The sequence below is a fragment of the Eriocheir sinensis genome, chromosome 33 (genome assembly GCF_024679095.1).
Source record: "Eriocheir sinensis breed Jianghai 21 chromosome 33, ASM2467909v1, whole genome shotgun sequence".
NCBI classification, from domain to species: Eukaryota; Metazoa; Arthropoda; class Malacostraca; order Decapoda; family Varunidae; genus Eriocheir; species Eriocheir sinensis.
In genome coordinates this window covers 10,188,175-10,215,118 of record NC_066541.1, presented here as the reverse complement: position 1 = coordinate 10,215,118, position 26,944 = coordinate 10,188,175, and the positions used below count along the sequence as shown (strand labels likewise).

General features: G+C 40.8%; 2 protein-coding genes across 7 annotated transcripts; both read right to left on the bottom strand.

Moving 5' to 3' along the window:
* Positions 1-1,037: 1,037 nt before the first annotated feature.
* On the bottom strand, positions 1,038-11,412 carry LOC127006712 (vezatin-like). 2 transcript variants are annotated; one of them, XR_007759711.1, is made up of 10 exons: positions 11,226-11,412; positions 8,469-8,591; positions 7,823-7,897; positions 7,562-7,722; positions 6,895-7,005; positions 6,373-6,501; positions 4,774-5,005; positions 3,704-4,558; positions 2,316-3,549; positions 1,038-2,194 (listed from the first exon to the last, which is right to left on the bottom strand). XR_007759711.1 is itself a non-coding variant. In XM_050876939.1 (9 exons), exons 1-9 carry the CDS (start codon positions 11,253-11,255, stop codon positions 2,644-2,646), a joined length of 2,622 nt encoding a protein of 873 aa, XP_050732896.1. In that variant the 5' UTR covers positions 11,256-11,412; the 3' UTR covers positions 2,216-2,643. The 2 variants fall into 2 exon arrangements, 1 of the variants encoding a protein (XP_050732896.1); XM_050876939.1 differs by lacking the exon at positions 1,038-2,194 and having other exon boundaries at positions 2,216-3,549.
* Positions 11,413-12,096: 684 nt separating this feature from the next.
* Positions 12,097-24,106, bottom strand: LOC127006711 (post-GPI attachment to proteins factor 2-like). Of its 5 annotated transcripts, none has more exons than XM_050876933.1 (7): positions 23,963-24,106; positions 19,874-20,046; positions 19,164-19,328; positions 18,838-18,925; positions 18,285-18,415; positions 17,116-17,200; positions 12,097-16,877 (listed from the first exon to the last, which is right to left on the bottom strand). In XM_050876933.1, the coding sequence occupies exons 2-7, from the start codon at positions 20,015-20,017 to the stop codon at positions 16,750-16,752; spliced, it is 741 nt and encodes a 246-aa protein (XP_050732890.1). In that variant the 5' UTR covers positions 20,018-20,046; positions 23,963-24,106; the 3' UTR covers positions 12,097-16,749. The 5 variants fall into 5 exon arrangements, with proteins under 5 accessions (XP_050732890.1, XP_050732891.1, XP_050732893.1 ...); XM_050876934.1 differs by having other exon boundaries at positions 23,969-24,040; XM_050876936.1 differs by having other exon boundaries at positions 23,918-24,029.
* Between the last annotated feature and the right edge of the window lie 2,838 nt (positions 24,107-26,944).

Below are 26,944 nucleotides of genomic sequence, written 5' to 3'. Positions count from 1 at the left end.
ACTGGCTCACTCATCCTGACTCTTGTTCTGTCCTCATGATGTTGAGATACACTTTTCTTCACCACAAATATATCAGAGATTGCTTGATTCTCATATTTTTTTGTTAATAATACGTTGGTATAGTCGTTATAATGTCATGATGTACATAATAATTCGTCTAAACAAGGCAAGCAGTCAATTAATCCATGACTGTTTCAGATTGGTGTTCGAAGTAGATCAGTTCACCTTCAACAGAAGCGGACAGCGTCAGTAGCCAGCAGGGCTTTGCAGGAGGCGGATTGGAGCCCCGTGAGGAGGGCGGCGGCCGGCTACTGTTTGTTGGCATGGACGGTCGTGTGAACGTGGGCAGTGGCTAACAGGCAAGGTAAGGTTCGCTATTACTTATCGTGCCGTGTGTGTGTAAATCACCGTGGTGTGACCACGCGATCGCCAGCCAGTACCCTCCCCAACTGAGATCGGAACTCACAAAGACTGCCCATCCGTCTCTACTCCAGCAGGGTATCAACCCTCGGCTGAGGCGGGCACGCTACCATTGCACTACGGAGCGTCGTGTGTGAGCAGCTTTACGTATTTGGCATCTTTCCTGTTGTGACGGTGCTTGAGCTCCCGGCTCGGGCATTCTCCCCTCATACAACCATCCATGTAAATGCAAATAGCCACGGTGATATCACACACCACATCCTTGTAAAATGACCGGATTTATTTGTGTAAATGTCATCCCACACCGTATATGCATAGGGCATCCCATAAACTTTTCCTGTCACCTCTGTCCAAGGCCTTCCCCATGTCCATGAAAACAAGAAGCATCATTTAATATTTTTCCAGGTACTTTTCAGGTATATTCAGTGCATGCACGAGTGAAAAAAAAAATGGGAGTAATTATTCTTCAGCGCAGATGGCGGTCTGAATACCCTTAAGTTGACAAGTCATCTGACCTCAAGAATGCTGGTGCCGCCAACTTAAAAGGACTCTAGCTTATCGGGCAAGAATTAGGATGATAAATATTTTGAAGAACTTCAGGATAAGGTAATAAATGATCCTCAAAAAATATTTTACTTAGAAAAGTAGTTAGTCACTTCAAATCTTTGATATTCCCAATACATGAGGTACACATCATCAGCAAGTAGTGTATTTGACCCAAGAAGGTTTGGAGGGGGTACCATAGAAGCCTCTGGTTGCCTCTGGCTGCCCTTTGCTTTTGAGCCAGGCTTATCACGCTTCATATGAGACAGAACAATTCCTTGCCCATGAAGCCTCATCCCTTTAACCCTCCTAGATTTGAACACACTGCATAATTCATTGAGTAAGTAAGATAGTTTCAGGAAGATGTTCAGAGAGGAAGAGAATGCAACTGTAAAAGGACAGAAATTGGGTATTATTGCAGAAGTATGCCCATCTCCCTGCATAGGACACCTTTGAGCAATATGAAGTACTTAGTGCACATAACACACTGCCATATTGCTTTGCTGTTGCATTATCACTCATTGAGAGATACAAATTTCTTGAGATATCACTGAGGCCCTAGAGGGATATAACTGAGGGATTTATTTCACTATTACATTTTAAATGGGGCGTATAGATTTGGTTAAGTTGGGTCAGGTTAGGTTAGATTTAATTTAATTTAGGGTCTGATTCAATTATCTAGGATAAAAATTTGATGTTTTGTGCTGCAGTGTTAGTTGTCACTGGTGGGTGTACTTCTGGAATTTTACCAGAATAGGCAAGGAAGGAATAATGTTGAGAGGAAGACTTAAATGAGTTTTCTGAAAACTAACGATTATAGAAAATGAAAACATTAACCTGCATGGAACTAGTTATTTTTAAAGCAAAGTTGAATATTCAGCTGACTATTCAAAGTAATTAGGAAACTGAATGGCAATGAAGTTTTTTCTCTGTGCAGCCTGTTTTCAGTCAGGGTAACTGTTGATCAGTCCCAGCATCTACATGGAGCACAAATAGCATTTGTAGTGACTTTCTGATGCCTGGCTGATGGTGCCCCTCAGTGCTCTAACTGATCAAAGTTGCAACAAATCAAGTTGATGGACAGCTGATGTGTGACCTTCGCCAACCCGATGATGCTTGAAATGGGCAGCCAACAGTGATACACTCAGGACCCCACATTTCCATCTTCGTACAACACTTATGAGTTGTTGTTTTCTGGTTGTACTTGGTTAGGAAATAGAGACCATCAGTTCTGTGGGAAGAGAAGTTGTCATCTTTTTTTTCAAATTTATACCTCTGCAGTTATCATAAGTATCCCATTTCCCACAGGACCAAGGAGGAATGTCGAGCTCCTTGGCTACTACAACACTCACAGACACAGCACGATGCCCAGCACCTTGGTCTGGAGTCATTTGGTGGGCTTGGCGTTGATGGGTGCAGCCTTGGTTGACTATCCCACTCACTCCCCTCCTTCTCCAGAATGGGCTGCCTAATCACATTTCCCAGGATGCTGTTTACCATGGAGCAATCCAAGTTATCTTCTTGCATCAGGTGGCTGGTGAGTTGATGATTAAGACTTTTCCTTTCAGGCAGGTAACAAGAAAGGAAGAGGCATAATTTTTCTCTGATTTCACTGATCTTCTTGCACTTCCTTTGTCCTGAGAAATAACAAAATTTAGCGTTGATCTGTATTAAGTTGCTTCAGTTTAGCTGTGCATCACTATCACTGCCTTCTTCCCGGTCACTGTCTGAGCCAAACACCTCCCCTTCCCCCTCCCCAATGCCTCCAAAGGTCTTCTCTGGGCACTTTGCTGCCATCCAAAAGTTTCTTGAAGCTGCACTTGCCTTGGCTGCCACCTCAGCCTGGAAGCCAAGACAGGCACCGCCTGAGAACAGCTGGAGGCGGTCATCGAGGGTATCAGTTTGCTGAATGGGGAGCCTAAAGGTGGTCCAGTCTATCTTACGAGACTCGTTGTCATCAATAGCTTCATTGTGCAAAAATGTTTCATCCTCTTGCTTGGCAACTGATTCACTTGAGGCCTCTTTACCCATTTCTTTTTCACCAGTAGAGAATATCTCTGCCCGAGTGCATCTGTTGTCTGGGCTTGGGTTTGTTTCCAATGTACTCGTGTCCTTGACATTTTCTGCCTCTTCCACGTTGTCAGTTAAGTCCTCAGAGCTCTGTTGTGTCATGGAACACTGTCCCATATTTGGCACTAGTGGAAGCTTTACAATCTTACTTTTCTCTTCCTCTGAATCAGAATCAATATAATCAGTTGATTCATTCCTGTTAATAAGGCTTTGTAAACCTTCCAAATCTTGGCCAAAGTTTAAGAGTTTCCCTCCCAACCTTACTTCAGTTGCTAATCTCTCCTCTTCATCTTCATCTAGTTCCTTTTTAACCTTCCTATAGACTCTGAGCCTCTCCTCATCACTGTCTTCTTCCTCTTCCCCTTCCAGTTGGGACTGGACTGCTGCTACTGCAGAAGACCCACAACTTGCAGCATCTTCAAAATTTGGAGAGTTGAAGTCATTCGTGCTGTCTTTTCTCCGAGAACATTCCCCTCTCTTGCTCTCCTTGGTGTGCTCTTCATCAAATGGCAAAATCTGGAAAAAAAGCCAATGTCAGACAGAAAATGGTTAATTTGTTATTTACATATTTGACAATTTTAAGATATATCAAATTCTTTATAAATTCTAAATGGTATTCACATTTTTTTTTTCAGTGAACAAAACATTGAGTAAAAAAAGAGCAAGTTACCATTCCAACTATCTTGCCATGTCTCTCTAAGGCAATTTTCTCTCGTTCCTCCCACATTTTACGACGACTGGTTAGGATTGGCTGAAGCTCCTTAAGAACCCTCTTCCCTTGCTCCTTCTGCTGCCGGAACACCTGTCGTTCTTTTCTGGCATCTGCACACCAGGGCTCATCTTCCCACTTGCTTTTGTCTTCATTCACAAACTCCTGGTCAATGTAAGCCTCAAATACTTCATCTTCTGCTGGTGATACTTCTTGGTCATAGAGCAACACAGGAATTGGCTTTGTTAGCTTAGCATCCTCAACATGCTCCTCCTTAGTGGTGCTCTCAACACGATCAGTTTCCTTCACATCACTACTGTCAGCTATGCCGTACTTTCTTTCAGCCCGGGCCTCGGCCTCCTCTATACATCCCTGACAGGAGTCCAATTCTAATCTCAATGCTGTTAATTGTTTCTTGACATGTTCATGGGAAGGGAATGATGGAAGGGTCTCTGAGTCACAGAAATTTGCTGTGTCACTTTCCCTCTCAAACTCTGCCTCTAGACTCTGCACTCTAACCAGTGCAGCCTGCAGATGCAAAGCCAAACTATGTATGGCTAAATAAACATTTTTCTTCTTTTCTTCAAGAAACTGAGACTCACTCCTACTTGGCCGCTCTGTTAGCCAAAAAGACTTGTTGTACTCATATTGCTTCTTGAGGAACTGCAGTTTATCAAGAAAGGCAGCTTGCTTCATATGTGTAGATATATCATCACTGAAAGTTTTGTATTCACAAAGTCCCTCTGATTTATACAACCACAACAGGAGCTTTGTCACCACAGCAGAAGCTTGCAACTTTATCACAGTAACATTGTCCTGGAAAAAAATCAATAAAGAATTCATGAATGAATTTTTAGAATATATCAATTTATTACATACAGTTGAGAAGCTTGAAAGTTTACCACATATCAGCTGGGAGCATTATTTCAGAGATAACTAAGAAGGTTGGAACCATCAACTCCTAACTCTTACTTTGTAACAGAGAACAAAGCCAGGTTGTGAACACCCAGAATGCTGACTAATTTACCTACCTTGAGGTATTGTTTTCTTTCAGAGAAGGTGCAGCATCCATCCAAGGGTGGCAATTCGTCAAAGAGGTGTCTGATGGTGGGGTGATGCGGGACTCTGTGCTCCAGTAGTGTGTGAGTGGAGAGGAGGACCTTGGCCGCTGACGTCATGGTGCTGAGCAAGGCCTCGCTGAGATGGGTGATCTGAGGGGGCACCTCATAGGGGGTGGCAAGCGCTGCTCCCGGCCCCTGTGCCCTACAAGGAAAAAACATTCATAATAAAAGATTGGATGTAGTTTTGCTAAAAAGGTATTTTGTTTCATTGAACCCCATCTCTATGAAGTTTAGTGCCCCAGACAAAAAAAATATGTAACAAAACATCATCTCCGACTCTAGGGCAACTCACACTGGCCTAACCCCTTTGTTCTTGGGGTGTGCTGTCCCATGCAGCGACAGCGCGTAAGGAAAGTTGAGGCTATATGATACCCACTCCTTTATTACCCATCACCTGCTTACTTTTGGTGCTAAGGGACAAAGGGATTGGAATGCTTAAAGATTCCTTCCTTTTACTATTGCACATTCACATAAGCTGGATCCCTAGCAGAGAAAGTAAGGACGCTGCTGATTGGCAGGCTGGGCGTCTCGCCTTTGTTGCCCAACACAATTGTGTTGGTTCAGAAAATATTCATGTTTTACTTGGCTCATTTGTTGCACAAGATAGGCAAATTTTGTTGGCATCATTGAATTGAGATGGGATTGTACAACTATAACACGATTTGCAAGATCCAACAAAGTAAAAAAGTAATTATGGAGTGTCAGAGAATAACTTTTAATGCTCCACTTTTTACAACCCATTCCTTGTGTCCTCTTATATTACACCTAACATAAGATCTGAAAGTACCGTTGTATTCAGGAGAATTTTAAATACGAGAAACATTTCATTCTAAAATTAATTCCATATTTGCCGTAAATATCGATAATCAAAAAGTGGTATAAGCATAGTGTTATTCTTTGACTCCCAATCAATGTAATTTTTTTTAACTATTTTGAAAATAATGTTATAGTTGTACGATCACTGCTTAACTTGTCCACAGCGATTGGCACGGATTTGGCTTTCACTGGTAGCCTGGTAACATATACTCCCAGGTCTTTCTCTACCTCTGTGGTGGATAGTGGTGTTTCCCATGTGGTATTGGTATGCTGGATATCCCCTCCCAAGGTGCATGACTTCACATTTTTCTTCACTGAATTGTAGCAGCCACTTTTTTGTTCCATTCCTGTAGCTTGGTGATGTCGTCTTGTAGGAAATCCACAGTCAAGGGGTTAATTGAAAATTGTGTTATAGTTGTACAATCACTTCTTAATCCAATGATGCCAACAACAATTGCCTATCTTGTGTAAGAGATGAGATGAGCTAAGTAAAGAAATACAAATATTTTCTGAACCTAGGCTAGTGTGTTGGGCGACACAGACTTCAGATGCCCGGCCCACCAATTGCCAATCGGCAATGTCCTTACTTGCTCAGCCTGGAGCTAGGGATCCAGTATCCCAGCTCATGTGAATGGACTACAGTTCTTGAAATCCTTACTTTTACAATGAACAAGGGAAACTAATGTTACTTACAGGACAAACCCTTTAGCTATGAGGTCCACTTCTTGCACTAATCGGACAGTTTTGGATGTAAGATAGACGGTTTCCTTCAAAGTGATCACAAACTGCTTCAGGGCTGTACTTCTCCATAACAAATAAATACTGAAACAAAAAGTTTATATTAACCTTATTACAGAAATGTTTTGCTACAATTGTCATCAATGACCCATTTTCCCTCCCCCTGACTTGGGAATGACAGAATAAGCTGTTTGCATTAAAGGATATGAATGGAAATTCCATGAGTAATTTGGTGGATGTAGTTATAGTTGCAGAAAAATCCTTCACTAAAATGAACAGTAATCAGGAGAGTGAACCAAGTGGGAAGATGATATTTAAACCTTTGTCAAAGCAGGATGGAACACACTTAACATCACGGAAGGAAGTGGAAAATTGTGAAAGGCCTTTTTCTACTGTGGAATTATTGTGGATAATGATAAGGATGATGTGTTTCCTTGAACACCATACAGAGACTAATGGCACTGCATACAGACTTACCAGTAAATGGTATACACTGCCACAGCTACAAGAAACACACCAAACTGGACCAGCCAGTCCTCAGTCACCATCCAGAGAAGCACCAGACACAAACTCACCACTGCAAGATCTCTGAAACAATAAAGTCCTTTAGTGTAGGTCTGTTTCCTAAAAAGAATGTATATACTAGCCTTTGAAGTCACATAATAAAAAGTTTACTTTCTTGACATACAAAGGCATTTTTGGTTATGAAAATATTATGAACAAATCTGACTTCGGTAAGTGTGAAATAACATTTCATGGTAAGTAAAACTCTTATAGCAGCTGAAAGTGGAGTGTAAGTAAAGACAATTGAGTGTTTGGCAGTATTGCATCTTGGAATTTAGATATCTGTCTGATTTTTTTAGGTGATATGGTTCCTTCAAGAATTTGAACTGCTCGGTTTTCACATTACAATTTTCTGACTTAAATTCAGATGGGATTTTTGGACTAGTGGAATATGGATTAAGAGACTTTTTCTCCATTTTGCAAGATAATGGGAGAATATGGGAAAAAACTCACATTATGAATCCTATATTTATGATTTTTTTTCAAAGACAAATCTAAATTATAAGTACGGGAATGCCTGAACCTCACCTATGATGCTTTCCAAGATATGCACAATATTGCAAGAACAGCTGTCCCTCACCTGGGCACCAAGATGCTCTGCCAAGGGAAGGGAGGCTTGGCAAAGTCCTGCAGCTTCTCTGCCTCAGGAAGGAAGTGCTCCAGAATGAGGCAGTCATCCTCACTCACCAGCTTGCTGCCAAACACTGTTCTCGCCACTGACGTACAGATGTACTGTTGCAGCTGAACCACAGAGTTTATGAGACCATGTTTAGCAGTTATTTAGCAGAGTAACAAATTTAAGTAAAGAAAACACAAATTAACAAATGTGTGATGGACTCACAAGGTTTGCTACAGTCCCAAACAAGTGATGTGGAAAGACTGTGCACCACTGCTGTTGTCTCTCCTGCCAGCCAGTCTGGAAGTAAAGCAATTGAGGAGAATGTGAGGAACAGCAAAGCTGGTGTACCGTACACAGAGGAGGGGCAATATTCTATTTCTTTTATCATGATGCTTTTGAAGACTGAGAATGCTATAAGGACATAGAATATAATTAATTAAATTCAGAGAAAATCATACTGAGTAGATTTCTGTGGTAAAATTTTAAATAAATACTTTTTTTTATATATTAAGATCTCTGCTAATTGCTATCATGACACAAGATGCCACAATCAGTGGGGATAAGTTACTGAGCGAGAAGAGCCAGATTATTAAGTCAGTGGACTCAGGAACTTATTTGGTAGGGCTGTTACTACTGAGATGAGGTTGTGTTACATCAACAGGATTGCCTAGTTTTGAAAATGGTTATAACTTTGAAAGTTGGAGGGGGAAGAAGACTGGATATGGACATGCAAGAGAAAAAATGAATAAAACATTTAGTGTGAAACACAGAACCACCTTTAAATTAAGATGGTGGTTACACAGTGTCTAAAACAGTTTTAACTTAGTAACTGCATCTCTTTTCACTGTGAAGAAAGATGATGACTAACCTTTTTGTGAAGCGTGGAGGTTGTGTCTTCCTGCGTCTTCTCCTGGACGGGTGGAGGCAGGTATGTGCTCTGCTCAAAGTCAGTGAGGCCAACATCCAGGAGGTGTTGGTGGATGGCACTCCCCTGAGGAAATGAGCAACACACTCACTTATTATGAGGTCCCTTATCAACAATATAAAGACATTGTAGATGCAGAAAATGCATCTGGCCCAAGAGGATGTCTCTCTGGCTCAATGGTAGAGTTGACCTGGACCTTGCATCTCTGGGGTCAAGGGTTTGACTACCCACCACTGAAGGTTGTTGTTGCAGCCATTTAAGTTACTTAAACCCAATTGCTTCTTCTCCCAGGCTTGCCCTTTCTCATGTGTTTCAAAATCAATAACCTTAAAGTACAATATAAGGCAATATAAAAAGGGAGTCACTTTTTTACATGAGGCAAAATGCAATTTCATGTTAAATTTGTTTAGGTTAGAAATATGAAGTCTGTTTAGTAACAATTACAGTTTATGTGTCAAATGCATAGACAATAAATGTCAAAAGTTACAAATGGTTTTATTAACAACCCAATGTCTTCTTTCCTATCTTACCAAATACTTTTCAAGTGCCATAAATGTCTTTCACTAACCTTCTAACCTTTTGACATATGGTTACTTTAATTAAAATGCTGCAATGAGTAGATTAATTATTAGAAAACAGACTAAAATATGAAATTCTCCATCCGCTCAGACCGACATAGCTGTTAAGTCTCCCCACCTGGTCTCCTTGGTGACAATGGACCGTACTGGCTATACAGGCAGCGCCACATGTGGCCACTCAACTCCAAGCTGAATTTTCCATAGAGTTCAAGTTATAGACTAGTGTGTATTTGAGGCTGTCTCAGGGATAAACGGCCATGATGCCGCCGTCGCCCCAAGCCGATGATTGTACACACTTCACTCCTACCCAATTTCAGTTTTTATCCATGTCAAATAGTAGAGTCAGGAAATTGGGTAGGAGTAAAGTGTGTGCAGTCGTTGGCTTGGAGCGGTGGCAGCACCAAGGCCTTGTATCCTGGAGGCAGCCTCAGATGCACTCTAGTAACATAACTTTGACAGTTCATTGAGTCGCTGCCTGTATAGCCAATACGGTCCATTCATGCCACCTGTCGCAAGTAATGCAATAAAAACACATGATCCAATGAAATTAGTGTCTTGCTTGTCACATGATTGTCTTCAGCCTAGGACATTCAATCATTTCAAGATTTGTGTGCAGCAGCTGCTTGGGCTGTTTTCACTCTCAGTTTGAGATGGCAAATGGAAGGTGGAGACACAGTCTACCCAGGGATACAGAACCTTAAAACCAAGACACAAGAGCTCTGGATGAGTTTAAACAACACAGTTCTTTCTTTGGGCTTTTATGTGCCCTATTTGTGGGGCAAAATGCCAATCTAGGCCCAGTAACAAGACCTTTTTTTGTAAGAATACTTAAGGATAATATTGGCAGCAGGGCACAGGTAGGGTAAGTTTGGTTCCCAGTGCAATGAAATGTGGAAACACAGGGGGGTTGAAGGGGGCAAAGCCATCTCATTACAATGTTCATGTATATTCACCTCTCTCTGAGTGACCACGAGGGGTGGTCACTGGGAGCAAAGCCCCCATAGGTAAGAAGACTAGGGTTGTAAAATTCCCAAGAATTTTGAACTGGGAAACTTTCCATGGATTTTGGGAATTTTCAGGAATATTGAAAATTGATAAAAATTTACGTAAACTTGCCTATGGCACCTTGGGCCTTTTTTTTTTTTTTTTTTTTTTAGGCTGAGGTTATTGTTCCCTCTTTAGATTTCAGCTTTAGGAGGCTGTTAGTGATTGTCCATGAGCCCAGTGGTGGCACATGCTACTGAGGCTTATGCCAAGCTCCAGTTAGCCTAACCTCACCTAACAAAACCCCAAACAGTTACTATAGGTCTTGACTCAGAAAATTCATATATGCTTCCATACTAATGAGACTTTCTATATGACAAAGTGAGGTCATTCTTTGTTGATTTATACCATAAGTTGCTGGCTATCATGTGTTTGAAAATACTCTAAACTTAACCTAACGAAACCCCAATCAGTTACTATAGGTCTTGAAGCAGATAATTCATATATGCTTCCATACTAATGAGACTTTCTATAAAACAAAGAGAGCTCATTCTTTGTTTATTTATAATATAAGGTGCTGGCTATCATGTGTTTGAAGATACCCTAAACTTAACCTAACCTAACCTAATGAAACCCCAGTTACTATAGGTCTTGAATCAGAAAATTCATATATGCTTCCTTACTAATGGGAGTTTCAATACAACAAAGTGAGGTGATTCTTTGTAAATATATACCATAAGGAGCTGCCAATCATGTGTCTGAAGATACCCTGAACTTAACCTAACCTAACTCAACAAAATTCCAAACAGTTTCTCAGAAAATTCACAAATGCTTCCTTACTAATGAGACTCTCTATACAACTAAGAGAGGTCACTCTTTGTTGATTTATGCCATAAGGTGCTGGCTATCATGTGTTTGAAGACAAGACAGACCTAAATATGGACCCAGACACCAAACCTTTCCTGTTCGTCGTGTAATTTGTCTGGCACCCTCCCTGCCCCCCACTCCTCTTTTCTAATGCTTTGTGTTCCTCTCCTGTCAGTCCCAGCACAGTTTTTAGTCCCCTGTCTTAAATTAGTCCCCTTTCCTTCCTTTCCCACATTCCTCCCCCCGCCCTGTGTGCTCAATACTGCCTCACCTCGAACACGACATCCTCCTCGTCGTCCATCCCTGGCTCATCCTGCAGCAGACCACCACCACTACGCCATGAGGAGGACCTGAAGAACTGAAGAAACACACTAATTAAGGCCTGGAACACGGCACCACCCTCCTCCTTCCCTCTTCAGATTTTTCTTCTTCTTCTTGTGGCCGCCGTGGTGCGCCTCCTGCTTGTCCTCTTCTCGACTTTTCACTGATCATTTTTTTTTCAGCCTTGAGAGAGAGAGAGAGAGAGAGAGAGAGAGAGAGAGAGAGAGAGAGAGAGAGAGGAAAGAAAAAGAAAGAAAGAATTAGAAGAAAAAAAAATCAAAGAAAAAATGAAGGAAAATAGAAAAAAAAGAAACTAAGAAAGAACAAAAGAAAAAGCGAAAAAAGGAATGAGAGAGAGAGAGAGAGAGAGAGAGAGAGAGAGAGAGAGAGAGAGAGAGAGAGATTTAAACTTAGTTCTGCTGGTCACACTGATTAGCGGGGTTGATTTTTTTTTTTTAGAGTAAGTTTTTTTTTATCTATTTATTCCCTTCAGCTGCTTCCTTCACCGTAATAAAAAATAAATAAAAAAAAACATGAACGGAGATTAGCACCGAGGCCACGCGCAGCCATACCTTATGCCCCTAGCTTTACCTTTTAGTCACGGCCACACTATAAAAAATACACCACCAGGCTCAACGGTCAAAGTAACAGAGATGAGCACTGAGGCCACGCGCAGCTACAGCATATGCCGCCAGCCTTACCTGTACATGGATGAGTCTTCCAAGCCCATCCTCTCACCCCTTCACTGGATAAGCCTGAACCCCTGAATAATGTTATCAATGCTGCATACTTATTAGGGGGGAGCGGCATTAGTGATAGTCTTTAGTGTCTTTTTTTATTGGAGGTAAGTTAGAATTGTTACAGCATGTGAATCTCTATTATTGCTATCTGGCATGGCTACGCTGCTGTGGGTGTACATGCCTGTGAGGAGAGGTTAGGAAACATTACGTAGACTGGACTCAAACAGGGTACATGGGCCAATACCAACATTTTCCTGTGAAGTGAGGCTAAAATGCTAATGCAAGAACATTTTTAAACAAGGTTAGGTATTAGTAACTATCTACTAACTCTAAGTCCACCACCTATCAATGTTGCAGTTGTGAGCTTATTGCAATAGTGTTACAAATACTAAGGTATTGCACTTGTGACAGAGTTATGGAACAAAAGCTAACTATTTACTATCAATTTTGACAGTACATAAGCAATTAACACATGAAAGAGCTTACAGGTAAATGTGGTGAGCTTCTTTCTGGGGCAGAGACCAGTAGTACAAGGCATGCTATGACATATAGGACTTTTGAAGTCACACAGATGATGTCTAAACTATGTGTCAACTATCAACACATACATGAAGGCCCCTGGCAGTTACTTAAGAAAAAGCACCTGAGATGTCAGTTGAAGATATCTTCATGCTGAAAAATCATTAAACTTCTGATCACACTACCAAAATAAATAAGAGATTCAAATCTTTACATATGGTGTTACATTTGTAATAAACTGTGAATAACATAACTATCCATTTATCTGTTCTGCTGCACAAGCAAGAGGGAGCAGTTCAGTACTTGATATATGTGCCAGCATACTCTGAGCATATGTCTGATGTGTCTGCCTGTTACATGCAGCAGGACTATATAGATGTCTAACCAGCTGATTTTATGTAGTGCATAGATCTTCAGGTGAGTTGAAGCATGTTACTATAATCCTAACCCTTAATGATGTTAATTACTGTGCTTGTCTATCAATACAGCAAAATTCCTTTATTGGAACCCCTCAAAAAATAAGATAATATTTCATATAAAAAAATGTACTAATTTCTTGAGATATAAAGTGATTCTATGAACTTTGGGTTTTATATAAAATCAATGGTACTTGGCATAGCATAGTAATAATCAGAGGCATTACTGGGCAAAATAATCACCTTGTTTCACTCTTACCCTATGAACAATTAATGTGTATCAGGAAGACAACCCACACCAGGCTGGCTTACAATTCAGGGGCCTTGGTGTGTATCTTGCTTAAGATTTGAAGCTTCATATTGCAGAAAATGGCCACATTATTTGAGCCAATGACAAAGAAGTATATTTGTACTTTTTGATGCTTCTTATTTGCATGATTTGCCTTTAAGACCAAGCACATCAACAGGTGTCTTCCACTTGGCCAACACTGCACCTCTAGCTGTGAATGAGTTGCAAGTCAAGCAATTTGGACAAAGTACATCAACAGGTGTGTCCAAGCACTCTTCCCACACTGCATGTGCAGGTGTGAATAATGAACAAATTACAAGTAGAGCAGAAAATAAAAGTTCTTCTTAGTTATTGACTCAAATAAATGTACATTCTCTCAAAGGCATCACAACCCTGTAAGAGAGTAGGGATGGACAGGCACTGTGCAGCTGAGATATGGAAAAAATTGGCCAGACAAGGGGAAAAAATCATGCCATTCTCAAAAATGTAATTTGCTGTCCTAATAAAGGAATTTGTACTGTACATAAAACCTTCTATCAAACTCATTTTCTAGCTAATTTTTCCAAAACAGTATCTACAAATCTGCCATGCTCATAGATACCTGAAAAAATAAATAAATAAATAAATAAATGATGACAATATTAGAGTCAAAGTTAACACTTTAACAATTGACTTTTCTAGAGCAGTACACAGCTTTACCTTCAACATTATATTACTTTATAAACAGGTCTGCTTGGTTATAGCCTATTCACAGCTTATATGACATGAATCCATTCCCCTCCAGCATTCTAATACCTACAACTAGAAAAAGGGAAAGTACCGGGCTTATCACCAAAACAAGGAATGAACTTACATAAGGCAAAATGGAGGGGCAGAGGCTCAGCAAGCTATCTGGACAGACTCCGTGTACAGTGAAAAAGTCAGGCCTTCAACAGCTACGGACGGTGAGCAGAGCAAAGCCACGAGGCAAAAAGGCAGAAAGGATTCATTATCACTTCTATAAACACCAGGAGTCAGCTTCATCATCAACCACTGCCAGCCACTCTCTGGCAGAGACTGCACTGGTGCACAACTTGACACAGTTTATTATTACCATTTCTCTTTGGTCATATGATGGTTAAGAAAATTGATATAGAACATAAATAAAAATAAATGTTAAGCCAAGAAACTCATGAACATTGTCACCTGATTTCCTGCACAAAGCATAGTGGGAAAGGTGACACAGATTCAATACACAAAAAGTTATAATCAGAGGAAAAAATACCAGGTAATGAAATAGGCAATGTGTCCACACATCCATGCACATAACCTATTTCATTAGTGCACGTGCACACACATATACACACTCTCAATCCTCTATGTTTTGGAACACAAGCAAAAAGTATGTATAAATAGGACACAAAAACTGATAAAAAGGTAAAATTAACAGTTCACAATGAAGTCTTGGTCTCTTGTTCCATTGATCATATAAAGTTATCAAAACAATACAGCAGCTGATGGGCTGCACTGGCTCACTGGGTATCTTGGACCAACTAATACTCATCTCAAAATGAGCAATTATAATGTGCATAATGATATTTCAGCATACAGTACTTGCAATGCACATTACAATCAAGGTGCTGCCTCATTACATATCAACCTAAAGGAATGGGACAAGGGGATGAATCAATGAATGAGACTTCTATAAATAGGTTGGTAAAGGGAAACTTCTAGGGAACATAAATTATGTGACATGGAATTATATACAACAAAACCAATTCTGACTAGACTCAAATGTTTGATTTCAGAACCTTGAAATACATTAGAAATCCAACTACGATTACTCTGGTCCCAGATTATTAAGTAAATAAAACAATGCTATAATATAATGTGGTCTGAAAAACAATAGAGCTCCAACAGATTGGTCATAGAACAGCCAAAAGAAGAATCAGGTAGGGTAATATACGAAAACCAATGTGGCTTTCAAGTCAAGGGTAAGTGACGAGTTGATTTATGCAGGTCAAATGTGGTTATTTGGGGAGAAGAAAGGATAGGGGTGAAATATGATGGAACAATACAGACACTGTGAGGAATACAAGGATGGAAGGAGGCATAAGATGGAGAAAAGGGAAACTGATATGGATGTTTTGATTAATTTCAAGAAAGAGAAAAAAACACCTGCAACAACTCTAAATATTTGTTGATGATTTTTTAAATAGAAAAAACTTTCACATTCAACTATAAAATGGAGCTTAAGTGATTCAGATTCAGATTCATAATGTGCGGGACACCAGTGTTGGTGCAAAACACATGTCACATAAAGTATAAAATCACTACACACCTTACACAGAGGACTGATCACCACAATCATAACAATCACAAGATAAAATAAACTTTGGCAGTTATCTTAATATTAGGAGCGGCCTCGTGAGGAACAACATAACCCAACAGGGTACACCTCCCCCTCAGTGCCCAGCAGCCTTCATCAATGGGGCCTCTCATCTTTACGTGTACCAAGAACAAAAGTCATTTATGCAAATGCACAGTGGTACAATATTTTACTCTAAATATTCATATATAAAAAAATCAGAGAATCAATTTCAGGCCAGTAATTACTTGAATGGTGCATTATGTTTTCTCTCCAAAAACAAAAATAAATGTAAGTGCTGGGCAATGAGTGAAGGGTGTACAAACCACAAGCATGCAGGAAAGCCTTATCTTTTAATAAAAAAAAAAAAAAATTGACAGCTTATTATCACATCTCATCTATAATCTTTAAGGTAATTATTGTCTTCATAAAAAGGCTTTTTCCTGCATGCTTTTCCTGACGGTTTCTACAGGACACCAGGGAGACGGGTGAGGGAGCCAGATCTTGCACTAAAATGCTCTACAGAAATCAAGTTAAACTCAAGGGTTGTGGTGTGTGTAGGGCTAGATACAGGGCTCAATCTACTGCATTAACTTTCTACTGGGAACATAAATATTCAGTCTATAATTAATTATAAATTGGTGTCATCAGACCCTTGAGAAAAAGTTCCTTTCATCAATGAGTGAGGTGTTTTCAGCTGGTCTGCTTTGCAAGATATCACTGGATGCATAATCAATTTAGTATCTATGATACTAAATTGAAAAAAAGAAAGTGATTAAAAAATTAGCAAAACTGGAGATAGATTCAGCTATTTAATAAAATACAACTCCAGAGCTGCTTTAAGCAGCTGTTGCCATTTTTTTTATTGACATGGACTTTAATTTAGGCATATCAAAAATTCCCTTCTATGAACCTAATTGTTTGTTGTAGATAAAAAATTTGCACTTAATTCATAAGGACTCTATGCCCTGAATTTATTCAATGAAATATTGTTCATTGTTTTCCATGAATCCATATAGTTTAAGAGAGCCGGTAAAGATATGCATCTTCTGAAGGTTTAGGTCCAGATTCAGCATTCTTTACCACACACTGGCAGTGTCCTATAGCGTACAGTCAGGCTGTGGATATAAACTGTTGTGTTATGTTCTTCCTCACACTGATTGTCAACTGCTGGCTGGCTTCCACTCAGCAACGACAAGTTCATGATGGTGGAAATCATAGTAAGCAGTCATATGGAAACCCATGTTGGTGAGGACGACCAAGTACTCCATAAAGGCAAACACTGAGTACACTGCAAAGAAGAGAGATGTGACGTTACTCTGTAGCACAGGAAAAAGGGTTACTGCCCACTGAAAGCTATAATCAGCCCCATTAACTGGTACACACAGAATGGCATAGGTAATAAGTAATGTACCATTTTAGCAACTTGAAATATTTGCAACACAATTTACTGTACAAATTAATCAACAAATATGAAATTTCTGTATAAATACATAATTAATTGATGGCCAAGAAAGAATCATACTTACTCCCAGGCTCACAGTACTTGTTATGTCGATAAAAGAAGTACAAAGCCACAATGAAACATGTTATGTTAGCAGCCATAAGTTGTTTCTGAAATTACATGAAAAACGATTACAAAAATGAAATCAACACTTTGGCTATTGGGTGCATGGAGATGGGGTGAAAGACACATTAAAGAATTTATAAGGTAAGTGGACCTGATCTATACATTAAAAACACAATAAAAAGTTAGACGAAACGGATGACCAAAATGCTTACATGAATCATGTTGATAAATGTGCAAATGACTAATTTAGTGTCCTATACAAGTAGTTTCCATGATCAAGCTTTTCCTCTTTGAGTACTTTACTGTTCAGTCTTAACTCCTCTATTCACGAGTATATTGGAATAATGGCCTTGAAGACTGAGGCTAGTCAACAGAGAATGCTGCAGTGTTAGAGAAATGTGTACGAAAGGGTGAGATATGGGAAAGAAAGTACAGACAGTTTGGCATTGGTGAAAAGACTGGATAGGGATAATAAAGAGAACAGAGGAGGAAATTGAGGATATTGGCAGGGAGATATTAGCAAGATAACAAAATCTCTTCTGAAAAAAAAGGAAGAGGTAGGATTAAAGAGCAATGGCTGGATGCTTGCTTGAAGGAATAAAGAGATAAAGGAGGTATGGAAGGGGTATTCTGAATATATGATGAATAAGAATATGGGAGGTAGAGCAGAGTGGCTAGTACGGGAGTAAATATGAACGTGGAGAACCCACATCCACAGGAGAAGATGGAGGAGGCAACAAAGAAGTTACAAATAAAACAGCAGAAATGCTAAATATGGGGGAGATATAGTTGTGGAGTGGATGCTGACAATAAGCAATCAAGCATGGACACAGGACAAAGTGACAGAGGACTGGATGAAAGCCCAGGCCAGGATGAGGGAGACTGTATTGCGGGTGACCACCAGTAAAACGGGTCAATAAAGTGAATGAGTGCTACATAAAAAGATTTGGCAGGTGAAGGACTGAATGCCTGGAGGGGGAGTGCCACAGCAGGGAACAGGGAAAACTGGACTCTTCTGCCATGGCTAGCCACTTAGAGGAAGTTCTTGTGAGGGAACATGGTGTGGGAAGTATAGATGGATAGATAGATGACTGTGGTGTCAGTGGCACCGGTCAAAAAAATTCTTACCTTTTTTAAGTATGCCAAGCGCTCAAGGGAATTAGTTAATCTATTTTTGTTATCCCTCAACAGCAGACATGTCAGTGCCATGTAAAGTTCGCTGCACACCATGAAGACAATGAAGGAGATCTTGTGAACATCTGCAAACAAGGAAAATGTATATTTAAAACTTTGACCATGAAGGTGTATTAAAGTGAAGAAAGAACTACCTGATTAGCAAAAAAGCTGCCCTTATTAAGTTAGAAACACATCCTTGGGACCATGAGTCAAGCATTTATCCTACAATTACACTACAGTTTAAAATGATAAGTTTAGGATGACTGCAATTTAGATTTCTCTCCGAATCATGATAATGCCTGAGATAACAACATTGTAACATTAATTTTTCATGGTTAAGACAACACAATATTCTAAGTTAATATTACTCACCACCCTTGTTCATATATTTCATCATTCACTTTGCCTTTACCCATCTGCTTTGGCTAACTTGAGGTTATGAGTGGCTGAGAAGTGGCCCCTCCATTTCCTCTTAGGACCACTGCAATGGAAAGAGAATACTTACCATAGTTTTCTCTGGAGGAGACAAATGATAAGAAGACAAGGGCCATATTTTCAGCCACATTCAAAGCAGTGGTGACTCTGACAGCATTCTGAAAAGGACCACAGTTTAAAAAATTGAATACTTTTCATTAACTAAGACAATATAGACAACACAATGATGACACTGATAAATTAAATGACTGAGCTCTTTAAACAACAGGAAAAATGTGGCAGCCATATAAATCTCAAACTCAACACTAGCAACAAGACCTTGACATAAACAAATTCAACCAAATTGTATTACTTACCAAATGACACAGAATTGACATTATCATATTATACACTTACTTTGTAGAATGGAATTTTAGGTAATATTCTGTTCATAAAACTGAAGTACATGGAAGCAAGCAGAAATCGCGGGGCTGAGTGGAGGGCTATGGCAAACCTCCATATGTACCGCTGAGGAACAAACTCCCCAATGGCTGAAGATATTGACGGCAGGTAGTTTGGCACCTGCAGAGCAAGGGTAGTGAGTATCATGGTAATGTAAACTTTGGAGTAGGCTTGAAGGAAATTTAAGGCATACAAAATTTTCATTGGTACAGAATACTATCATGATCAGACTCGATTTCCTCTTTCTCTTCCTGATTGGTGCTTTCACAACAATACTCTCTTTCCTACTAATCAGAGTATCCAGTTCTTTTTGCAGCTATAACACCAACTATAATAGGTGTCAATTCCGGCCAGCTAGTACTAACCAGAACTAAATGGGGGGAAAATGTGCCCTGTGTGAAAATACAGTAACTGAGATGTGAGGAGACCGCTCATTCATCCCCACTTTGGTTGTGAATTGCAACAGGGATCACTCAAACTATTCTTCTTGTCTTTGTACTTGTAACTCACTAACCCCATTTATTAGTTGCATTTGGACACACTGGTAGCTTTACCTGCAGTATGAAGAGCAAGGTACCTTATAGGAACTAAGCATCACCAGTGTAACAATATAAAATAAGCATATATATTACCTTATTAACACTCAAGTACTACAACACACTTACTCCACAGTGAGTGGCTGTTGACAGGTCAAAGTTGTAGCGCAGCGACAGGTAAATGCAGGTGAGGAAGGCTCCCAGTGGCAGACAGACAGTCACCACTGCCATTCGGGCAAGTGGAATCCTGATAACGGACTCTGCTTCCCCCATTGTGCCTCGAGTAGGTTACGTGCCCAACCCTAAGGGAGAATAGTTCCTCAGCATCCCAAGACACAATAGATACACTCAGATGACATTAATTATAAAGTATATAAAGTGAATTTTAGATTATGAGACAATATTCATAATTTAAGCCCTGACTGCTTAAAATAATCAACATAACCAACCAAAAGAGTAACCTAACCCGACTAAAATTGGGTAGATACCCAGAATTACACCCATTTCAAGATGTTAGAGCAACACATCATCGAACCCTTGCCCTGCCAAGATGTTTTTTCTTGATATAAAACATCGCCTTAACATTATACAACGTCATAAAAGGATAGTAACCTATTGCCACTGAAATAGAAACCAACTGGCAATTTAATAGTTGTCCAAATCGAAGAAATGAGTAATTTGGGAAGGAAATAGTTATCAGTGATGCATAGAACAATAAAATCTATCAGATAAAAAATAGCTTCATCGGTTGACTTTGTTTTAAGTCTCAAACTATTCAGTAGATCCTCTGAAACAATTTTGAGAGTAGAAATTGGATCAGTACACATCAGAACCCTTTGGGTATGTCATATTTTGGGAAAAAACGCAGAAAGTAAAAATTAGATAAGCTTTTAAAATATCAAGTATTTCTGAGTGACTCTTTGGTCGCTCACCACCTCCATTCTTGTTCTTGTCTTCTCGACCCCTCGCTTTAAGTCAATAGGTTATTATTCATTTCAGCAGACACAGGTTGTACTTTTAGTAGTTGTTCATATCTTAGCAGTGACAGGTTACTACCCGTTCAGGTTCTGTTGGTTTATGAAAATGCAGTGGCAAAGCTCTGTTTACTGGTCATGCTCTGTGATCTTGAACTGAGTGTAGTTTTGTATAGTTATCTTGCTTTCTGCAATAATTTTGGTTAATATGTAGGAGGAGTAGGCATGGTCTGTGAAGCACAAGGGACATATATTTTACATTGTTTATACCTCAGTGTATGCAAATTAATCTATTGAGCATCGGAAATGGTTTTGAACATATGTTCAAAGGGTGGGGGGGGTCGAGTCAAAAGGCATATACATACATTTGTTTTGATAGCGGCGGTGGCCATTGGGAGGTGAGCAGTGTTGTCAACGATTTGGTTGGTGATGGTACGCTTGGTTAGCAATGGTATGCTTGGTTAGCGATTAGCCCATGCATGTGAGACCAGGTCCACCACGCATGGTTATTTAAAAAAAAATTTAGAACACACAGCCCAACGGCTGCCGTGCTGAGGGCCGGGTATAGTATTAGGTAAAGGTGCGTGTTCTAAAAAAAATAATAACCACGCGTGGTGGACCTGGTCTCACATGCGTGGGCTAATCGCTAACCAAGTGTTGGATCATTGGCAACACTGCTCACCTCCCAATGGTCGCTTCCGCCGCCGCCACTACCAAAACAAATGGTAAAATTCTAGTGTTTGCCAATATTCCCCCCTCACCTCCATACAAGCCTGGGGACCTGGTGGGAATGTGGGGTTTCGGATGGGGGACACGAAATCCGTCGCATTCGTGTATTTTCTAGTGTGTGTGGGGGGGGGGATAAAAACTCCCTAGATCTAGGGAAATTTCCTAAATTTAGGGAATTTTTCCTCCCACCACCACTAAAATAAGCGTTTGCAACGAATTTAGTGTTTCCCATACGAAAACCACGTACTCAGTGGATCCCCAAGCTTGTTTTGGGAGAGTAGCGTAGTGAACCCACCAAACGATGCTCACCTCACCATCTGGCGTGGCACCGGCTGCCATCTGTGCTCACATAAACCGCCTCCACCACACTCATGCCCTCTCACTAGTAGGTTGTCACCTCATCGCAAGGTTTCTGTCCTCCAAGTAGAGTCCGTGGCACCAAACACTGTGTATTTTCATTGTTTATCACTGACACAAGTGAAACCACCGGCTAGCCGGGATCCATCCAACACCGCGCCTTTAACAGTGCTGCGGCTTGTGCGGGAAGTGCAGGCTCTCGAACCTCTTGCCCGAGCTGTTCAAACACGTGAATCCTTACTGACCGGATTTTAAATCTGCTTCACGGGCTCGTATTCCCAGTATACAAGGTGATTGTGGATACTGACTCCGCGCCTCCAGAATACAATAATACGCCTCCATATATCATAGTAAAAAAAAAAAAAAAAAAAAAGTAAAGAAGCCGAATTAATCCCCTTCCCCCAACTATCTTGGGGGACCTGCTTGAACTCGGGGTATTTGGGTGGGGGAGCATATTTAAACTACTCCAACTGAACTTTACGACCTGCTAACCAAGGGGGGTTGCGCCCCCCCCCGTGGACCCCCCCCCCCTCTTAAAGGTGCGTGTTCTAAAAAAAAAATAACCATGCAAGGTGGACCTGGTCTCACATGCGTAGGCTAAGGGCTAACTAAGCGTACCATCGCTAACCAAGCGTACCATCGGTAATAGTATTCGGTAGAGGTGCGTGTTCTAAAAAAAAAATAACCACGCATGGTGGACCTGGTCTCACATGCGTGGGCTAATGGCTAACTAAGTGTACCATCGGAAATAGTATTAGGTAAAGGTGTGTTCCAAAAAAATAAAAAAATAAATAACCACGCGTGGTGGACCTGGTCTCACCTAGCGTATCATTGCTAACCGGATCGTTGGCAACGCTGCTCATATTGCAATGACGTCGCCATGTATACACATCGTCCGTATGTATAATATGCCCTTAAGTATAATATGGAGGCGTAATATCATATTTTCGAGGTGCGGAGTGATTTTCAATAATTACCTTGCGTGGTTTCCGTACGTTGTAAAAAAAACAACCAGAATGGATGAAATTTCCCTACATCTAAGTAATTGTAAGGAATTTCCCTACATCTAGGGTATTTTTCAAACCCTTATAACTCAAAAACTATGCATTTGCGACGCATTTCATGTTTACCACCGCATTCCCCGAAGTCTCAATGGCTCCCTAGCCAATTTTGGTTGCGAGGGGTGAGTAAGGGCAAACACTAGAATAATACCAAACAAATGTATGTATATGCCTTTTCACTACCATCGCTAACCACCCTAAAACAGGTGGCGGTATTTGTCCGCCACTTTTTACTAATGTAGTTTAAAAATAATTTGTGACTATTGAGAGAGAGAGAAACCTCACTCGCTTGCTCACTTGCATAGAAAACAGGTGTGAACGGCAGAGCGGGGTGGAGTGAGCTACGGGGAACCGTATTACTCCTGATATATGTACCCTCATAAAAGTATTTTTTTTTACTGGTTTGCACAGAAAAAAAACTATCTGCACAAAAAAGTAGTCATATTTTGCCCATGAAAACATAATTAGTGTCTTGATAATAATATGCCTACTCCTGCTACATTTTTACCATAATTTCAAAGAACATGTGTCCAAGGTGTTGTCCACTGCTTCAATTTCTACCCTCAATATTATGGAAAATTATCTTTGTCTATCAGAAACTTAGATTTGTCACAGGTTTATGCAAGATCAAAGTTTACGACAATTAGTTTGGTCTCCTTCCAGGATGCAAGAGCAGTTTTCTGAGGCCTAAACATGCAGGAAGGCTGCAGAAGCATCTACAAAGACATTACAAATATTGATCTGTGAGTAGCACAAGAATGAGACTGATGGATGCACACCAGGCAATGTGACAGTTGGTTAAAAAAAAAGTCAGATGTGTCCAGCTTCACCTCTCCTGAGACGGTGCTTGAGGCCACGCTGCACCTGCCATGATATCCCGAGTTCTTATGTTACTCAAAGTCCCATACATCTCGGTAACACACACACATACACACAATAAAAAAAGGCCTTGTGCACCGCCGAGGTCCCGCTATACGAGACGACGGCAGTTCCAAGGTAAATGCAATGTAAACATGAATTTAGCGTTGACTGCTGCACCCTAAGATTCTTACTAGCATGGCACACGGCCTAGGCCTACACTAAGGGCTATGTGTCACCTGTACCCTCGGCCACCGCGGCCCGCCCCTCCACCCCTCGGCACTGCGATCAGCTGACAGCCACAACACCGCCAGGGAGGAACAAAAGTGGAGCAACGGTAGAGGAAGTGGAGGAACAAAAGTGGAGAAACAATAGAGGAAGTGGAGAAAGTGGAGGAACGATTGAGGAAGTGGAGGAACAATAGAGGAAGTGGAGGAACAAAAGTGGAGCAACAACAGAAGAAGTGGAGGAACAAAAGTGGAGGAACAATAGAGGAAGTGGAGGAACAAAATTGGAGGATCAATAGAGGAAGTGGAGGAACAAAAGTGGAGGAACGATAGAGGAAGTGGAGGAACAAAAGTGGAGGAACAATAGAGGAAGTGGAGAAAGTGGAGGAACAAAAGTGAAGAAGTAGAGGAACAAAAGTGAGGAAGTGGAGAAAGTGGAAGAACAAAAGTGAAGAAGTAGAGGAACAAAAGTGAGGAAGTGGAGGAACAAAAGTGAGGAGGTGGAGGAGGTGGAGGAACAAAAGTGGGGAAGTCAAGGAAGTGGAGGAACAAAAGTGGAGGAGGCAGGATTTTCCACTGAGAAGATGAGCGTCAAAACACACGCAAAGATGTAGCTGTACATATATGGTGTAATAGTTTCCAAAAGCGGGCCGCATCAAGCTGGACAAGGGTAATAATGAAGAACACAACAATGACTTATTCTATGTAAGTATTTATCTTGTTAGTAAATATTCTTATACATTGTAATATCACTTTTAGGATTGTTTCGTATAGATTGTATTAGCAGGACCACAATGGAAATAAGTCTACGGACTTTCTTGTGTCATCCTGGGAAGTGCGCATGTATACCGACACGTAGGCTGTGAAGTACAATCATGTATAATTTACAAATACACAATCAATCAAATCAATCAAAGCGTAGGGCCGCAACGCCTAATGTGAGTTTTCGTCATGGTTTGGGAGTAGGTTAAGTTAAGATTATGTGCCTGTACACATATACGGTGATGTGCCTTACTTCACCGGCGCGTTTTAGCGTGAAAGAATTAAAAAAAAAAAAAAAACGCAAGACGCGCCTCGGCTGTCCGGCAGTGACGTCACAGGAACACCTCGCGGCGGGCACGGCAACTCCTCGGCCGGCGGCGTTGACCGTTTCTTGTTTTTTTGTGGATAACGGTGCCGGGTGGAGCCGATAAGAAGTGTATGAGGTTCCTGCTGTGTTAGTGCGGTACCACAGACCAGCTTGCAGCACCCATGAAGGGGTAATGACTTCTCAGTAGTAAAACATACACATCATCGTCATCATTAGACACAACAAATAGTAAAGATTCCGGTAAATATGGAGAGTCACTACGCGCCTCCAATATTGCCCCCACGAGAATAATAACCGTTCCAAGGTCTCACGTACTGTTGTACTTCTCTAGTTTTACTGGCACATCATACATGTGTGGGGGGGGCCCCCCCCGAGGGGTTAGGTTATGTAAAGTTCGGTTGGAGTAGTTTGAATATGCTCCCCCATCCTAAAACCCCAATTTCCCACAGGTCCCCCAAGATCGTTAGGGGAAGGAGATTAGGCCTTTTCTTAAGTACTTGCGCCTTCATATTATGGTTGAGGGACATGTATTTCGTCCCTTAACTATAATATCGCGTAAAATCGTATTTTGGAGGCGCGGAGTCAATCTCCACAATTACCAAAAAATAGATTAAAAGGAGAACTACAAGAAATATCTCAAAAATTTTGGTATTATCGTTCCTTCTCTTTTCACAACCATAATATCTGAATATAAATCAACCAAATTAACCTTTTTATAACTGTTGCAACACCTTTAGTGTTTAAATTGATATAGATTTAATAAAATAATGAAAAAATCAACTGTCTAAATCATCACGACTCTATAAAAAAATATATGTGGTCACACTACTTTTCCAGCACGAGAGCTGGGTGATCGTGTTGTACGGCAATACCTTCGCCGTGCATCGCTGCGTCACCGAAATAATTTACATTTCGCTACTTGCCATGTTCTTTAAGTGAGAGCTTACGATACACCATGAAAATATTACATACGAGTTAAAAAAAAAAAAAATCGGACTTGCATCGAAAAGAACAGCTCTGAGGGCGTGGTTGTCCCGTGTGGGCCAAGACAACAAAGTTTTGCACATTCACACAAAATCTCGCGGCACTCAGTCCCTTACATTTTATAATGCGATGTCGGGACCATCTCACTGTCCGAATCATCACCGCTCTCCCTATCACCGTGTATGAGTGCACTCACACAACTAATCTAACCTAACCTATCTTAGCTAGCCTAACTTACTTCCAAGCCAAGACGAAAACACGGACCAGGCATTTCGTCCGTGTTGTATCCTAAGAGAGGGTGGCACTGTGCCTTTACGCTAGGTCTTGTCATGCTTCTCAACTAGTTACATTATTGTTATTCACCAATAGCTTAAAGGTACCCATTAAAACAAAATCATGCGAGTGGTTCTTCAAAAAGGAATATATGCTATAGTAGGGGAAAAATTGGATTAAGAAAAAAAGATGAAAACCCGGCTAAACTCGCGTTGTCATATTACAGGAAGATGGCGGAAGCTGCGAGGATGGCAGAGGGAGCCGCGGCGGGGACCACCATCCGGAAGGTTCGAGGAGGACTGGACAGCTCGTGTAGACTGCTTGATAAGGTAAGCACCCGTGGCAAATTTTGGTGGTGTTGGTTCATGCAGGAGTCAAGCTAAAAATACTGAAGCTGATTTCACTGTTACACAACTTCATACTTACCGAACTCTAAAAATGCTCCGCTGCAAGCCTACCTCGCAGGTGAGCGCTACCCGAACAGCAGACGGTTGCCTCGCGTCAGACGTGGGTGGGCAGAGGGCTCGTTGGGTTGGGTGGTTTGAGCAGCTATTACACGGTGGACCTTCCAAGCGCTGGGTTACAACTAGTGGATGTTGTTGATCCTGCGGGTCTAGTGCATGAAGTCGTTAGTGTTTCTTACGACA

What these genes read in the sequence shown, in the direction of transcription:
- LOC127006712 (XM_050876939.1), bottom strand. Translation starts at nt 11,255, where the DNA reads ATGGACGACGAGGAGGATGTCGTGTTCGAG. An exon ending in TTGGGACTGTAGCAAACCTT is followed by an intron (nt 7,723 to 7,822) that starts GTGAGTCCATCA and finishes TCTGTGGTTCAG; the next exon opens with CTGCAACAGTACATCTGTAC. An exon ending in AAAGAAAACAATACCTCAAG is followed by an intron (nt 4,559 to 4,773) that starts GTAGGTAAATTA and finishes ATTTTTTTCCAG; the next exon opens with GACAATGTTACTGTGATAAA.
- LOC127006711 (XM_050876933.1), bottom strand. Translation starts at nt 20,017, where the DNA reads ATGGGGGAAGCAGAGTCCGTTATCAGGATTCCACTTGCCCGAATGGCA. An exon ending in CTAAAATTCCATTCTACAAA is followed by an intron (nt 18,926 to 19,163) that starts GTAAGTGTATAA and finishes GGTCCTTTTCAG; the next exon opens with AATGCTGTCAGAGTCACCAC. An exon ending in CTCCTCCAGAGAAAACTATG is followed by an intron (nt 18,416 to 18,837) that starts GTAAGTATTCTC and finishes CCTTGTTTGCAG; the next exon opens with ATGTTCACAAGATCTCCTTC.